Genomic DNA, 17,354 nt, shown 5'->3' with positions numbered 1-17,354 from the left:
CTCGAGTCGGACGTAGCTTTATCCGCTACCGACACGAACCGTAGGTATATCTGTGGATCCCACCCGTCATACGTTCCGTATGTTCGGTGCTCCCTCCACCATCGCTTTTCATTTTTTTGTTAATTCTCCCACCGCGAGCCTTCTTCCTTCCTCACGCTCTCTTCGTTCGACGAAAGAGGATTTCGCCGCAGACCAGAGGATCTACAACAGGTGATGGAAATGTCGCGCGTCCTCTTACGGGGACCGGAAACAGAGGGGGCAATCGCCTTGGCGAGAAACTTTGAAGTATGACAGAGAGAAGGAGAAAGAGAGGAGCATTGGACTAAATATGAATTCGCCAGTCCACTGGCGTAAAATAACAAGATCTTTTAGAATAGGCGAGCTTTTAGAATTACGTGGTTAATACAATTATTACAGCAAAGGTTGTCAACAATAAGTGGCGTTGTATATCTTCCAAAACACGATTTACATCCTAAAGCTCCAATTTTCCTCAAATATCTAATTTCTAGATTTAACTGTGAAATTTTCAGGTACCAGCATTCGGGTCAAAACTAACGATAAGTAAGTATACTTGACAATCGTTGAAATTTTCCGTAAAAAGAGAAGCTGAATTACTTGCTGCGGGTTCGTCTTAATGGAAATCAATCGATGATGAAAACCAAGGAAAAACAAGGAAATCTAACAGAACTGTTAGGCAAACTGCATTTAGGATTCTGATCAGTCTACCGTGAACATTCTCTTTATACGATAAAATTCAGCAAATATGTCAGTTAGTTATCGTATTCCTCCTTAATGTGTCGTCGATCGTCTCTATAATCTCTACCATATTTGCACCACTGGTTTCACGTATTTTCCTACTGTTGATTCTCTGTTATAGTCTGTGTAAGATGCAAGTACAGTTGCAATCTACGTTAAACTCGGTATCGTTTCGATGTAATCGATCGATTTAGAGATAGAGGCGCGAATCGAGGCAGGAGGGGAACTTGATAAACACTCGTACGTCTTCCGCGCAGTGAGCGTTTCCTTTCACCCTGGAAGAGAATCCGTGGTCGTAGCTACGCCAGTGCAACGGGTTATGGAAGCAAAGTTGCGGCCGGTTGAGATTTGAAAAAATGCTATAACGTCGCGCGCGTCGAACAAGCGGCCGGTCGCTCGCTCGCGCGCCACACGCGTGTGTTTCACTTTTCCGCGAACGTAGCGCGAACAGGGGGGCTCGCGATCGATCCATGGTCGGGGGAAAGCGGACTATAAAGTCGGTGGCATCTTGGGGGGAAGTATCCAGTAAAGTCTGGACTTCGCCCAGATATCGGAGTGCCTGTAAGACATGAAATTTTTGGTGAGTACCGACAATCAACTATCCTTGAGAACCAGAGAATCAACGTTGAACAGAATTATAAGATAGAGTCCTTTAAAAGCGAAGCAACATCGAATAAAATACTTGAATAGAATCCTTTAAAGGCGGAGAACTTTGAAATTTTTTAATTCTTCTAGACGATTCTATTTATACGATATGATAAAGTTTCGAACTGTTTCGAACACAAAATTTATGAAAGAGATAGGATAGGAGTAACTATTTTATTTCAGATTCCTACGATATTGTTTGGCCTACTGGCCACAGCGGTGTGCGAGAAGGAAACCACGAAGAACGTGGCAGCTCAAGAATCTAACGTAGAAAAGAAGCAAGAGAAACGAGGACTCAGTCATCTCGAGGGAGGCATCGAAGGCGGTGACTACGGCGGAGGTCATGAGATCGCTCTGTCGGGAGGCCATGGCGGTGGATACGAAGGAGGTGACTATGGTGGTGGCTACGGCGGTGGTTCTGGTGGAGGCTATGGTGGTGGCTACGACGAAGGTGGCAAAGTAAAGGAAGTCACGATCGTAAAGAGCGTGAAGGTACCCTATCCGGTCGAGAAGAAGGTCCACTATCCAGTAGAGAAAGAAATACCATACCCAGTCAAGGTCCCCGTGCCACAACCGTACCCAGTGGAAAAGAAGATTCCGGTACCAGTAAAGGTTCTGGTCAAAGTACCAGTCCATATTCCACAACCCTATCCCGTGGAGAAGAAGATACCGTATCCTGTCCAAATACCCGTAGAAAGACCAGTACCGTACAAAGTTTACGTGCCACAACCGTATCCAGTGGAGAAGAATGTACCTTACCCCGTGAAGGTACCTGTACCACAGCCGTACCCCGTCGAGAAGCCTGTACCATACCCCGTGAAAGTCGTGGAACACGTTCCCCAGCCATTCCCTGTTGACAAACCTGTACCGTACCCTGTGAATATACCTATTGACCGACCTTATCCCGTTCACATCTCGAAACCGTACCCAGTTCCGGTTGAGAAGCCGGTACCAGTGCCTGTCGAGAAGGCTGTACCTTATCCAGTCAAGGTACCCGTAGAGAGACCAGTCGGAGTTCCCGTAGAAAAGCCAGTACCTGTCGAAGTTAAGGTACCCATACCAGCGCCATACCCAGTGGAGAAACATGTGCCGGTTCCTGTTGAAAAGCCTGTACCCTACGCGGTTAAAGTACCAGTCGAACGACCAGTAGCAGTTCAAGTTACGAAGCCAGTACCAGTGCCTGTCGCCAAACCTGTGCCCTATCCAGTTAAGGTACCTGTACCTGTGTCAGTGCACAGCCACGGAGGAGGTTATGAGTCTGGAGGTTACGAATCTGGAGGTTACGAATCTGGAGGTTATGAATCTGGTGGTGGCTATGAGTCTAGTTATGGAGGGCATTAGAAGAATTAAGATCGAAAGGTCGCCATTGATACCTGGTAATATCGGCTCGACCGCCAAAATTGTCGCGTCGCCTTGATTTCCCCCTTTTGGAAATTCCTTAGAATTCATTTTCGACGCGACGAGGGGATATTTATTTTAATTATTTCTAAAAAAATAATGATTTTCGCTGGGTTGAAGAACGATTTATAGAAAGAATGAGTTGCGAAGTGGACGCTAGTTTTTGGGAGAAAGCGTTCTTCAGCCAGTGATTCATTCTATTTAGATCCTAGTGTTTTGATATCCTTTGATACCTGAGTACCTAAGAATACACAAATTGTACATGTACGATGTATTGTATAAAGATTCACGCGGCGTCCGTCGGCAGAGTGACTGATTTGAGCTCAGCTCGTCGGACGCCCATATACCATGTCTTTCGCTTCTTTCTAATAAAACCAAAGAACAAAAATTGAATTTCTTTCTATTGGTTGCTTCGTCTCCTAACCAAACCTCCAAAATACCATAAAAGTTAAACAAATTCTATGAGAATCCGTTTCAAAATTTCTCAAACATTCGCCAAAAAGTAATTCTGAATTGAATCAAGGCCGTTAATTACATTTTTATTCGGCGGTTTCGTAACTGCCTTTTCCTTCTTAAGGAGAGCGTCCAACTCGGAAAATGCGATAGCATCACCGAATCGACTTTCGCGATGCGCGGTAACGCAACGTTACGTCCGTAACAAATGGTTCCTGGAAAAGTTGGAAAGTAACCGGTCGGTGGGCAAGAACGATTGCTCGCGAATGCGTTAACACGGAAGCGATCTGATGATTAACGCAACAAAAAACTGGCCAACAATTAAGCTGGCCGTGGTCGAAGTAAGAGAAACTTTCATCGAACATGCATACGTAACGATGCCGATGGACGAGCCGAAAAGTTTCAATAACTGTTTAAACAAAACCACGTGCTCCTTTGCAGAGGATCGTTAACACGGAGAAAGCCTCTTTCTCCCAATGTATCGATGATACTACGAGACGAAACGCAGTTGGCAATGAATTAAGAATGATCAGAAGTGAAATCGCTCCTTATGGTTTTCATAAAAGGAGAAATCTAATTGGCGTCGATGTACTTGCGCGTTTCGTTGATAAAATATTATTACGTTTGAGATATTTGACTCTTATTGTAGTATGAGGTATGGATCATGGAGTTCGGTGATTAGATTTATCGGGAGCCACCAGAAGAGATCACTGATACTTTGATAATATTATCGATATATCTGTATATTTCGTTGATTTCGAATAAAATTTGATAAAATTCCACAGTATTCGTATCTCTCTCCAACAATAAAAAACTTCCAATGGAGAAACTAAAAGGAATTAATATTATATTATCTGATACCTTGTCAATGCACGGTGTGCGTTGTCGCTTTGAACTTGGCGGGACTCCAGTAACTCGATCTTAGAAACTCAAAAATTAAAAACTTACCGAATGTAAGGGATGTTCGCAGGAATGTGATATTTGGCGCCAGGATCGAAGTCATCCTCAGTTCTCAAAACAGGCGGCTTGATTCCAGCGTACTGTTCCATCAATCGATGCCAATGACAATTGTAGTCTTCCTTAGTGATGTAACCGCGGAAGATGTCCCACCGCCATCTCTCCATCGCAATGCTGAATGGCAATATCACCAATTTGTCCATCGCCAAAGAGAACAGGTAATTAATATCCGCTGTAGGTTCATCGATAAACTTGGTACCCAAACCGAGGGTTTGTAGATGACGAGGAGTGGCGACACTGAGGGCAACGGCTTCACCCACTGTTTCGTGGAATCCTGTATAAACAAGCACGTTTTGCTTCTAGCGATAACCATGAGGGAAAGCGACAGGTGCATTAGACAGACAAATTGTCAACCAGTAAGTATCTTCCAGTCTCTTTCACTCCTCAACGATGAACGACGAGAGATTGTTCTTATTGAATCGTAACTTTCTTACAGCTCAATAACAATTTTATCCTGTGAGCAGGATTTTATCTGGCTTTCCAGTCGATCATTAGTAATTTTCTCATTAAACTACAGAGATAGGATTATTTGAGTCATTTAAGCTTCAAATTACAACTGAAAGTATTAATATTGAACAAAGTTATTTCCTTTTTATCAGTACAAGTTATCATATCCTCATAGAAAATGATGGTTATCGAGTTGTCAATGTAAGTATACGATACGTTTTACTATTCATCACGCTGCTACTAACAAGCCAAATAATCTCAAATGTAGATTGATTAAGAATGTTTCATAACCGAGTTTGATAAATTACAAGATTACTGAAAAATTTCTTTGACTCGACTCAAATATCTGACCGACTCGAAATAGCCTATTTTACTCTATCCTAAATCTATTTCAGGAATTGCCCGTGACCGTCAAATTTTCCATAATATCTATCCACTTAACATAGTCCGGTTATTCCAACCGACTTTCCAGGCCCCATAAAGCGACTCCGCAAGGTCACAGGCATCGTTCAAGATTTATTTTCATAGTATCTAGTCGGCGGTTAGGCGAACGACCGACTGGCGGAACGGTGAAAGCGCGATTATACCATAATAAAAATATTTTAACGATCTGGCGTACGGATTAGAGAGTACTCGCACATCCATTCGGACACACCGGGCCGGTACTCGCGCGAATCCGCCTCGACCGTATCGTTCTCGCTCTCGCTTTCGCGCTATTAGCCGTAAAAGTTCCGAGTGGACCGCCTACCGGAAGTCGAGGAGCGGACCAGACTTATGTAACGACAGCGACTTATGTCCATCGTGCTATCGCGTGTCGTTCCATCGTTTCTCGTTCATGAACCTACCGTCCGTTTTTATAGGCTTCACTATCGTGTGTATTCCTCGTTTGTTCCATTTTCAGAACATCGAAACGCTTGTATTTCATTTAATGACGCACGATTTCCGGGTGGTCGATATTCGATCGTTTGAAAGATCTTGATCTTTGCGAAAGGAAGGAAAGTAAGTGTACGTTTGATTACCTTCTTTCAGTAGTTCGCGATGGATTTTTTAAAAATGTTGATTTTACTTCGCAACATAAAAAATAATTGATTTGCAAGTTTGAAAGGAAACATCTACGTTACCTGGATTGGCGCCGTCTCTGAATTCTCGAGCCAATCCGCTGTAACGTAAGAAGTATTGAATGTGAGCCATTTCGTGATGTACTGTGATTAGATCTTTCATGGTAACCTTAGTACACATCTTGATTCTGAAAAAAATGAAATTAATTAGCTAATCTGTTTTTATAATTAGATTGCGGATATTTATTTTATAACAAGCGTAAACACGTAAATATATACAGTGATGTGTATAAATGATTGAAATAGAATTCTCTAAATAACGTGCATATTATTGCACTTGAAAAATAAAATATTCTTTCATTTAAGTTTTAATATTTTAGTCGTTTTTAAACATAACTAATCTAATTGTTGATTTATTTAATTTATCTAATTGTTGATTATCTGCAAAATATAAATGTTCACATATATAAACATTCGTAGTCTTTTTATAAGCATAAAACTCGATGAAGTTACCTGTAATCTAAACGATTGCAAAAGTCCCAAGCAGATGCCTGGCAAATTAAAGGTCGATTTCCAGGGTCCGCGATTATGCTACCAGCCCAGAATTCAGGAGGCATGGCGCTCAGGTTGAGGGACAGATAAAATTCCTCCGCGATCCTGAACATCTCGATAGGCGTGTAACCCTAAATCAATTGCCAAAACAATTTCAATTTCAATTCCGACTAACCAAAACATGATACGAGAGCTAATTACAACTAATTAGTTTCAATGAATGTGTTCCTACGGAGCCTTATCTCACATAAAACATAAATTCATGTAAACACGCAGTGTGAAAGTCTTTCGGCATAATTGAAAATGGATAAACGCAAGAAATAGTAAGAACGATTGTAATCGGATATTCGAAGCATAAACAAGACTCAGTCGTGAAATTTAAAACATTGAATCCTGTGGTATTATTTGTAAGAGGGCGAATTCAATATTTTTCGTGCGTAATCAATGACTGAAGGTTTCAAAGTTTCATGTATTACGTAACGAACAATGAAGACAACAGAGAAAAAGGAACAGAGAATTCCAATGGAAATAGGTGAGCGAAACATTGCATTTCTCGAATCTTCACTTACTTCACCGTCGCTTTCGAATCGTAACAGGTTACTTTCGATTCTACTAGGAAACAATGGTCGGTCTGGACTGAATTCATTAGCTTGTCCAACTTAATTCTTCTGATAAGAATTACGTAATGTGTAACTTTTACCTGGGCCTGCATTTCCTGCGTCACGTCCAGATAATTTTTCCCTGGATACGGTACCGTGATATCGATGATGTTGGTCCACGATTGTGCCCAAATATTACCTGTTAATTTTCGTTATATTTTGAAATACCTGCACACTTTACGCGGGGTTTTATAATAGCATTAACTCATTCAAGATATCAATAATTCAAACGTTGGTAGATATTTGTATTGTTAATAGTTATCGCTTACAAACGGATGTTTTTTCAACGAAAGAAATCAGTTTAGTTTGAAAAATTAATTATACAAAAATATTATTGATTTAAGAATTCGATAAAAAGAGAATATTTCACGACCAGTGCCATGAATTTGTCAAGATGTAAGTCATAACTACAAAAAGCTAACCTAATTAGGAACAACGTTGCCAAAATACATTGATATTGAATGTATTAAAAACCATGTTAGTACCAAGAATATGAGCTGGAAGAGGAGCATGAGTGCCGATCTTTTCAGGTCCATACAGGTCCCTCAATTTTCTTCGAACGTACGCGTGTAATTCTTCGTAAAGAGGACGTATCATTTCCCATACTTCATCGATGTCTTGTTGTAGGTTTGGAGATTCATAGGGGAACATCCAATATTCGGCTGCATCAGTGAAATCTGCGCAGCGATACATTCTTTTATAGTTACCGATTATTTCTGCCGGATATCTTTAATTCTTCGCGTTCAGCTTCTAAATTTTAGTGCAAAAGCCATCCGAAAAAATGTATTCTACTACGCTTTAAAAAAGGAAAACCAATTTTCCTTACAAGCTAGGAAATTCAACTTTAAAAAAGTTAAAAGTAGCGTTTATTTTCGAACATACTATTCAATCTAGCAGCTTCATTGTTTAACGTGACGAGTTGTTGATAGAGGTCCTTGATCCTCATCCCACTTCGTCTTCTCCATTCTGCCCAGACATACTGCAACTCGTCCCAATTGCGGCTTTTCGCCATGATCTGCGATATATCTGCGAAACAACATTATTTCAGAATAAACGGCCAAGCATCTTTATCCGACGATGAATAAGTAAACCGTCTATTTATAGAAGCGTCTCTCTGTTCGATTACGATTTTCACCTCGAGTAGCTTTCACGATGATCGTGTGACAGATTCGATTCTGATGGTTTGTTGCAACACATGTGATCTAAGCTCCATGCAAAGCTGATTACCGCAATGGTTAAAGAAATGTAAGATGGAGTTGATCTGCATAATTTTAATGTAAATGACGAACGAGATCCAGCTTCGCGGTCTTATTCATAAGCTTGCAGTTATCTTTTAATAGGATCGTGTTACGTATTCGTCATTAAACAGCAATTTTACACGAGCAACGATTTTCTAAAACTATGGGGAAGTTCTATAAAACGATTGGCTGAACGACAGAGCGCTTGCCGATGAAATCGTTGGAGACTTAAGAACTATTACGCATTTTTCTCTTTCCGCGTGTTACGCGCACGCTCGTTGTTACAGACTGAATCCTGATCGAGTAAATGAACCGCGAAGCAAGTAGAATCGCAAGGAGGATCGTAAACTTCCGTGTTTCTAAATACATTGCTCTTTGGGCGTTGATTGCCTCGTGCGGTTTACGAGGCGTCATTTAGTATAACTAGACGCTTGAAAAACATATTTCTTAATCATGTAACGCGAGAAGAAATCGTTTCTACAAGATCCCAGATATAAATTAATTTATTAATCCTTTGAGAGACCTTTCAAATATCATTGGCACATTCTATAGGAAATTGCACTTTCCGTCGATACGAAAGCTGCATGAAAATGGCTTCCGCTAGAAAAAGAGAAAATTTAAAGGAAGGACGTAAGTAATTCAACAAGAAAAAAAAAAAAAATTAAAGTGCATCACTGTATGAAGATCTATAGAATATATGTAGATTCTGTGGGAGATCTCTGATATGAATTAATTTATTAATCCTTTAAGGAGAGAAACGATTTGCCAGACAATATAAACATTTTCTATAAAAAAATTACTTGCTGAAAAGGAAAATTTCTAGAAAAGCTTCACATGAATAATTCAACCAAGAAGAACAAAGAAAATTAAAGAAGAGTATCGTGCAGAGAAAAAATTGCAAATTAAATCGCGATGAATTTTCATGAAACCCTCTGCGAATCTCTTTGTGATGCCGCCTCGATGTAGTATGTTGAAATATTCATCGTTTAGCCGTTTTACGATTAGAGAGGCACTTTCTTGCGCGTAACAGTGGCCGCTTACGCATACCGTGGAAATTTCGCTGGCTGCAAGCCGTGAAAATCGTATCGCCATCTATTTTCCCCCGAATCGGACGACTCTCGAGTTCTCAGATGTTATTCATTACCTGGATACAGCCGCAGCCCGCACCGGAAGGGATCGTTGTAAGCGCAAATGCTAGCATCGTTATACACTGCCAGCATATCGTTGATCACGCTATTGTACTGAAAAAAAAAAGGGAACAATAGGCATGAGAAGAGCTCCATGTGGAAGCTTAACTATCGCGAATTATGAGCAAAAGATTTTAATATATAATAAAAAAAATACGTTTCGGTTTATTCGATCTTTTGTTTAAAATACAAGAAAGACTAAACTTTGATTTATTCTATTGATTAAAAATGATAATCGGAAAATGTACTGATGGAAGCTATTTCGATTCATCAGAAGTAACAGAGAATTCTTCAAAATTCTCGATACGAAATGGAGGAAACAAGAAGGTTGTAATTCACTAAAAAGAAGAGAGGAATAAAAGAAGAGAGAAAAGTAATAGAGAGAAAACTTTAGAGAGGAAAGCGAGAGAAAAAAAATTGAGGAGACGTTATTTCCTGTGTCTCGATGGATAGAACGTCCTGTAGCTTATTTTTTGTTCCGTCTTGTTTCCGTAATCATTTATTTTTAGAAAATGTAATCTATTATGGACAGATACTTCCTATTTCTTTGACCGAGCCTGTTATGCGACGAAAGGAAGTGCGTGATAGAATAGATTTGCTTGTTTTTCGTTTATTGCTTTGGGTTTCCTTTCTTGCACGATAGTTGAACGCCTTCCTTTAGCGTGAATTGAATCGATTACGAGGGAGCAACTGTTTTATTTTTTGTTTGCGTATTATTAATGTTTCTTGTATGGGAAACTAGTTAATAAAATGAAGTTACGTCGAGTAACACAATCTGGTTAATTCTTTCACGCGTGATATCGCGTATATGAAACGTTATATTTTAATGTGTTATTGTACAAATAGGTTTGTAAGTTGTGTAATTTTAACGCAAACTATATAAATGATAAGTATAATTTGTTTACGGTGAAACTAGCCTCAAACTTTTGTGTATTATATCTTCTTTACAAAACAAATTTTTCAAATTACAAAACCATACGCTAAACAATTATTACGCTAAACAAAAATTGGGCCTTGATGGGATTAGCAGTACATATTAAGTAGTTATTTACTCTGTCCAATTGATCCGGTGGTAACGCCGATGGTCCAACCACAGATAAATATCTGAGACGTCTTCTGACTACGGGATCTCTAATGTTATCCTTATCGATCTTCGAAATCAAGAACCAGGCTTGATTTTGAAAGTCTGCGTATATTCTCTGAGCTTCCAGCTGCGAAGAAATATTTCTATTTTAATAAACATTGTTAAAATAAATATCTTAATATCATTAATCTTTTAATGTATTTATTCATTCGATCACAGGCGTAATTTGTGTTAGAATATCCAAGTCTTGTGTCGAAGAACAAGGTAGTAATCGGTACGAAGGTGATCGTCCGAGCGAAACTGGTTCGATGTGCAAATCAACCAACGCCAGGTTTACCGTTAGAGATAAACGTTGCTATCTTTACTCTTCCTGGGATCAGAGATAGACGAAGGCGCTGGAGGAAAGGAAAATGCTCGAGAAAGTGTATACGAGTTTCTTTATGGGTCACTGGGAGTCGTTCAGATAGTGTAAAGCGTAGAGGAACTCTAAATAAAAGTAAAAGTAGAAGAGTGCTACGTTTCCTTTTCACTTTAGATGTATCGATAACGAACGGCAGAAACGAAGAAAATTCATAAACGAGTTTTTCTAGAATGTTCAATTAACATTTATGCTTTATGCCAAATAAAATTGATACTTATTTTTGTACTAAATATTTTTTACCGCGTTGGTAACAGTCACCTGTTCTCACCGAACATAGGATAATTCTATTTCGAAAATTAATTACGTAATATAAAATTATGGTGTGACAAAATTATGCTAGTTTTAGAATATATAAATATCCAAAGGACAATGCTCATTGTAATGCTTGATAGATGAAACAAATCACTGCTATAGTTGCAGTTTTTTAGTTATGTTCGTAAGAATTTAATTTGCATAAATTTATTATACGATATACGGCCTAATTATAACGGAAGCGTCACTTCGGATATTTTGTAAATTCATTCACATTATACGCGCTCTGTGCATCTTTGAACGCTTAAATTTCATACAAATACATTAAAATTCCCAGTCTCATGAGAGGCATATCAGTATTAAGCAACGTCGAAGAATCCCATGCACGTGTTTCACAGTAGGTCGCATACTGACGATACACGGGTTTCCCTAAGCTTCCAAGAATAACAAAAAATAATATGAAGAAACGAGGCAAGGATAGCCGACGATTATCATTAGCATCACGCGAATGTCTAGCGGATTTCGCGTTGAAGGCTGAAGATTTCCGTTCTAAGTTCGTTTGGACTGATGTTCCGTTGCGAAATCATTCAGGACACACCGATCGCACAATGGCAACGACTGGGAACGTTTCCCGCGGAGGTGTTCGGCCCCTCAGCGGACAATAAAGGCCGGCTACCGTCGAGGAAATCCCCGCGTACACGCGAAATCGCGATTCTCCGCGTCCTGACAGCCACGATGACGTTCCACGGTCTCACGAGCCGAATCATAGAGCAGGTCGAGGTCTCAGTGCCATCGAGTAACGTCGAACGGTTGTCTAGTGTAGAATATCACATAACCAGGATTATGAAAGCATCTGTTTTAGCGTCTTTTTATCTTAAGTAAAGGACAAGTATTGCATAAAAAATAGAAAAATTATTGCACTATTCCAAATAGGTATTCTGTAGAATCTATTTTTTGAAGTAAATAGAAAATGAGTGGACCGAGATCTATAGTGTACCTCACTTATTTCTTTTTTACTCTAAATGTCTTATGGAAGACAAAAATAAAGAAACTCGGTTTTCTCCTAGGACATTTTGTTCATCTATACACTATTAGGCTTGGATTAATCTCGGAGTAGCATATTAGTCATGGAACGTGTAAACTTGAAGTCCTAAAGTTAGTTGGCTTGTTTGATTTGAACGTTACTTTAATTAAGCCGCAGGCTCGTGGGGAGACTGGTCATTAGTCCGGTTGAAATTAATCAAGGTCGGTTGCATTAACTCGAACAGAATTCATGGCCGTAGGTTGGTGACATTAACGAAGAATGAAAAGGTTGAACAATAAGGTGAAGCTAACTCTTTTGAACGATACTTTCACGAGGTCCAAAAGTTTTTATCGTATGCGGGTATTTTGACCACGAATTCATAGAAATTGTTATTTAAATTATACATGCTGGTGGATAATTTGTATTTACCGCCTGCAGCTGCGTGTACTCGCTCACGTCGGTTTCGTAGGCCCACTGCGCCGCCACGTTGGCGTTACATCTTTCGGTACCAAGGAAATCTAATCTGGCTAAAATATCTTGTAGCTGTGCTTCGGTAGGTGGAATACCTCTCCCGAGATTGTTTCGAGAGTTGTCGTTCAGAGAGGGTAGATCTAGCTGGCCAGAGACCAGGGAGAGTAAACCAAGAAGAATCCAAGCGCGCATTATCTGGAAGAAAATTGTAATAATTGAATGAAAATGACAAGAAGGGTTTAAAGTGCATTTAGCACATTTTGGGGAAAAAGCGATTTTTAAGCGGTTTATACTGTCTCATAAGTTACAAACACCTAACGTGTTAAATATCTAATAATAAACGACGAAATATCTTCAATCTGTGTGTACTAAAACGACCGATGAGAACTGTAGAACCATACTTCGCGGTTAATTTAACTGTTACCACAATGTGCTATAGATCCTTGTTCGAGGTTTCCATTTGATTAATAAGATACAACTAAAAACATTATAATATGATAGTTAGCAAGAAACTGCTTATAATGTACTGCTATCAATCACTATTGCGCCGATAGTAGACACTTATGGCATCGACTGAAACTATATTGCTATTAATAAATAGAATCGATAAAAGAGATGAAGAATTCCTTTCTATGTCGTACATCTGTTCGTTCTCTTTTGGGTCAAATATTGAGAATAGCGAACTTTAGAGGAACCTTGGTGAATTTTGGAGAAATTCCGTGAAATTTCGTGAAATTCAATTGCTACCTAGTTCTATGCTAAATTCGAATAATTAATGTTGGAAAAATTTCTTTATCTTCTTCTGGAAAATTGTTTCAAATTACACGAATGACGACAGAGAATGTAAATGAAACCTATTGTTAGCATGATTTGAGATAACGACTACGTTGATTAATTTAATGAGAGCCATTGACTCGTGGTAGATAGTACATTGTTTTCGTAAATCATACCGCGAGCTGTATTACAACTAGGACGTTTACGTGTAATTCATTTCTTGACTTCACGGTCACGTGTTATGTCTTCGCGTTACCTACTTCCTTTAGCATGAAAGGCTATTCATGCAGAGTAGTGGGTCATCTACGATCGCATGCCGATCCTGCCACCTTGGACGTTCGATATTCGAGCACGATCACGCGGCGCTATTAACCGACACGTGAGATACTTGCTATATCTAAGTCACGGATTGGATTTTTTATACAGCATCCTCCATCTCATTCATTTAGTACCTAATATTTATGCACTACTGTTACTGTAAAAATAGAAGCTCTTGGAAATTTCCATTATCCTCTTGAAACGAGAAATATTCTTCCAATATCTTGCATAAGAAGTATTCTTGGATCAAACCTTTTAAATATGTACCTGCGCATTCCAAGATTCACACACTTCTATCACCAAATTAAAAAAAAGCTCGAGGGCTTTATCGATCTAAATCAAAGGAACTTCAATTTAGCAATTCTTGCGATCCGATCGATCAAACTTTCGAACCATTATTTTTAATTCCGCGCACTTTTTCGACAACAATGAACTCGTGAAACTCTCTAATTAACAGATTCGCCGATTTATACATTGATCCTTCTAAATTTTTATCCCATTCACGTTGTGCACTTTCACCCTTTTTCCTTCTTCATCGTCTGAACATTCTGCAGTCCCTTCTCTTGCGAGTGAATCGTCAAGCGAAGTCGTAGCGCACCTCAAAGAGGGAGAGACTTACGAGTCCTTTCATCCCCCGATGATGGAGCGTCGCTCCTCCGTTGAGACGCTGTTCGATCTTGGATCGAGCAGCAGGCATATGAATCTCGCGGTCTTGGAAGATGCACGATGAGACGCGACGACGATTGTTGACGAGCGGCCGTTTCGTTCTGGCGTCGCTAAAAGCTTCGTAGCCGACGCCAAGTGTACATTTATCCCTGCGAAGCAGTTCGAACGCGACCATAGGGAGGTCATCCGTAGCGAGAAGTGGGGATCCGCATGTACACCATGGTGTCGTCGTCGCATCGACAACGTCTCGAATCGTGAATAAGCGTGGGAGGATCCGAGGGAGGAAGGGACATGCTAAGAAGATGAAAGAAAAAGACTTAAAGACTTACCTCTGAGAAATTGATGATGTGTGATGTCGTTTTTATTAAAAAATAAAAAAGACTGTCTGTATAGTCTTTGCTATAATCTGGCTTTAACGCTATATGAGTATTCAAGGTACTATATAAATATGGCTGGATATTTTATGTAACTTTATGTTTATGGTAAATCCTATTTCTACTTGAAACGACTAAGTGACTTTTTGTGGTACTAGATTATTGATCGCTGTAATCTCAACGTCAAACAATCCAGTTTTTACTGTGTTTTTTGCTCTATATGATACGGCGGTTCTGTGAAAACATTTTTACCTCATCTACAAAATTACTATTACTTTCAATTCATATCAACATTCATTTATGGTATCATGTTTTTCAAGTAATCGCGATATTATGAGAAAAAGTTATTGTTTCTATTGAAATAGGTAAGAATCACATTAATCGTAATTAAATGAGGACATTCGAAGGAGATAAAGGTATGTTCGCGGACGAAAACAGGTCAGAGAGAAGGTTATAGAATCGAGGGCCAACCTGTGCTGGTCGATTACGAAAGTTCGAAGCTCTCACGTTGACACTCGTCGACCTCTTTCAATGAGCCTCATTGTCTTCGAGTTGAGTACGCGTCTCTTTTGCATCTCGCAACTGTTTTCCATTTATTCTTCAATTCTATCAAACCAATATTTCAATTACCTACTTATGTTAGTTTCAAAGGACAGTTTTTAATTCAAGAAACTTCACCAATTTGTCGATTTCTCCAAAGAATGAAGGTCTTCCAAAGTTTCTGGAAATCTGCTAATGTTTGTAGATGATCCATTTGTGACGAAAGGGCTCAACTACGTGGTTCAGCGGTAATCGATCAAAATTGAGATGGATGGAAGACAGATGGAGACTTTGTGGAGGATTGATTACGGTAGGATATTAGACGACATTTAGCAGAGCGAGAAGAATTATGTATTATGTGGCCCTTTCAAGAACCATTCAACATAGAATTCTCAAAAGTCCTTCTTTAGCCTAATACGGTTCATCGTCTGAACCTATATTAAAGAATATTCGAAACTGAGTATTAAACGAATGTTTTACGACGTTCGAAAGAATAATACGATTTACATATGAAACATCGACGAATTCCTCGAAAATATAAAAAATGACTCGATCGGACAAGATGATTCATCGCAGTTAATGTGTCTAATTATGTAATTATCTCTGAATCTCATCGATGCCGTTTCCTGCTTCGACTACCTGTGCTTCCTCCTGAGAATTCTTAAGCGTCATTGTGTCACCACTGCATCAACCTTTAATTGAAACTGTGATTCATAATTTTGCAAGTTTTAATAACACTATGCGGCCGTGGGAAGACAGTGGGGTTTAAATTGCACGTTTAATACGCATTGTTCGACAGTCGGTTTTCGACTCGCGATTAATCGCGATTTTCCATCATTTCTGCCTTTTCATCGAAGCGTCGAAACGCAGCTATGAATTAAAATTAACACTAAAGATTGTAGTTCCTTATATGTTTAACAATAATCCAGTACACAATTGTATAATTGCTACCTCAGTCTTATAACAGACATCATTAAGAATTGAGTTAGCATTATACATTAGTAACTTGCGAAGATTTATCCAAATTTGCTATATATCATAAGAAGAGTTCTTTCCTGGATACGCTATACATGTATATGGACAAACCAATGAAACACATGAGCAAAATATGATAACTCAATTTCGTTTTAATCGATATTTTTATTTGCGTAAGAATGGATAAAGATCCACAGTCTAGTAACTAACAACCACTCTCTATCTCACTCCAATTAACTGTCTTCCAATTCCAATTGCGATTTGCAATTTTGCAAGCAGAGTGATAAGATTGCGAACCGTGGGAAAGAATGAGGAGAAAATGGGTGATTAGTATTCATTACGTACACTGTTCAAGGCGATCGTTATGCATTTGTTTTCATTGATCAAGGAAAAAGCGTCCACCTGCGTGACGCATCGACCTGACGGCGACTAAACTCATCGATCGACAAGAAAACGTCGAACAGCCGCACCCTGCCGCGGATCACGAGGATAGTCTCACGATGATGGTGGAACTGTATATACGGTATTTCAGTCATCGTGTTACAATCAACAAGGATGTAATATTAAATGGAAAAATAAATTGAAATAAATTGAAGTCGTGTGTAAATGCACTGCTGGATCATTTTATATAGATATCATGAGACGTAATATTTAAAAAAATTTTTTAGAAATAGATTCTATGACTCTAAATGAGTACATTAACCCTTTGTTTTAGGGGAAATACTATACTTCGAAAACTGCTATTACCTCTCTTAGAATTCAAGATTACGTATTACGCGCACGTAGTTAATTACCGGGGTCTTCACGGTCGAAATTGAATTAACGCGCAGAAGGGCACGCACGGAACGCGAATTCAGGTTTCAATGCCATGAGCTAGCTCACGTCACAGGCAATAACGTGTAGCATAGCGCGCAGGTGGTTTTTACTTTAAAAGCGCGCCTCGTGTTCTTCCAGCGAGCAACTTTGACAATGCTAATCCTGTCGAGAGATAATGGGTGCACCAATCCCACGTACTGACCGCAATTCTAGGTTCAAGTACGCAAAG

At 39.3% G+C, this 17,354-nt stretch overlaps 2 protein-coding genes across 4 annotated transcripts in view; one reads left to right on the top strand and one right to left on the bottom strand.

Moving 5' to 3' along the window:
- LOC126870393 (angiotensin-converting enzyme) overlaps positions 1–17,354 on the bottom strand; it is a 55,125-nt gene that overhangs the window by 33,690 nt on the left and 4,081 nt on the right. Inside the window, exons 1-10 of one of the 3 annotated variants that reach the window (XM_050628061.1) lie at positions 14,374–14,574; positions 12,621–12,857; positions 10,463–10,621; positions 9,368–9,464; positions 7,868–8,011; positions 7,471–7,662; positions 7,027–7,124; positions 6,288–6,457; positions 5,838–5,962; positions 4,201–4,543 (exon numbers count right to left, since the gene is read on the bottom strand). In XM_050628061.1, the coding sequence (XP_050484018.1) occupies positions 4,201–4,543; positions 5,838–5,962; positions 6,288–6,457; positions 7,027–7,124; positions 7,471–7,662; positions 7,868–8,011; positions 9,368–9,464; positions 10,463–10,621; positions 12,621–12,857; positions 14,374–14,451 (1,643 nt within the window). In that variant the 5' untranslated portion in view covers positions 14,452–14,574. Of the gene's footprint in view, positions 1–4,200; positions 4,544–5,837; positions 5,963–6,287; positions 6,458–7,026; positions 7,125–7,470; positions 7,663–7,867; positions 8,012–9,367; positions 9,465–10,462; positions 10,622–12,620; positions 12,858–13,696; positions 13,724–14,373; positions 14,575–17,354 lie in introns of those variants that run through there. The other 2 variants (XM_050628062.1, XM_050628063.1) reach the window with 2 other exon arrangements.
- On the top strand, positions 1,232–3,180 carry LOC126870402 (skin secretory protein xP2-like). Its single transcript, XM_050628079.1, has 2 exons — positions 1,232–1,336; positions 1,585–3,180. Exons 1-2 carry the CDS (start codon positions 1,325–1,327, stop codon positions 2,740–2,742), a joined length of 1,170 nt encoding a protein of 389 aa, XP_050484036.1. The 5' UTR covers positions 1,232–1,324; the 3' UTR covers positions 2,743–3,180.

This window comes from Bombus huntii, chromosome 10 (assembly GCF_024542735.1).
Source record: "Bombus huntii isolate Logan2020A chromosome 10, iyBomHunt1.1, whole genome shotgun sequence".
Classification (NCBI taxonomy): Eukaryota; Metazoa; Arthropoda; class Insecta; order Hymenoptera; family Apidae; genus Bombus; species Bombus huntii.
The sequence above is the reverse complement of the archived record's forward strand: the minus strand, read 5'-3'. Positions and strand labels throughout refer to the sequence as shown.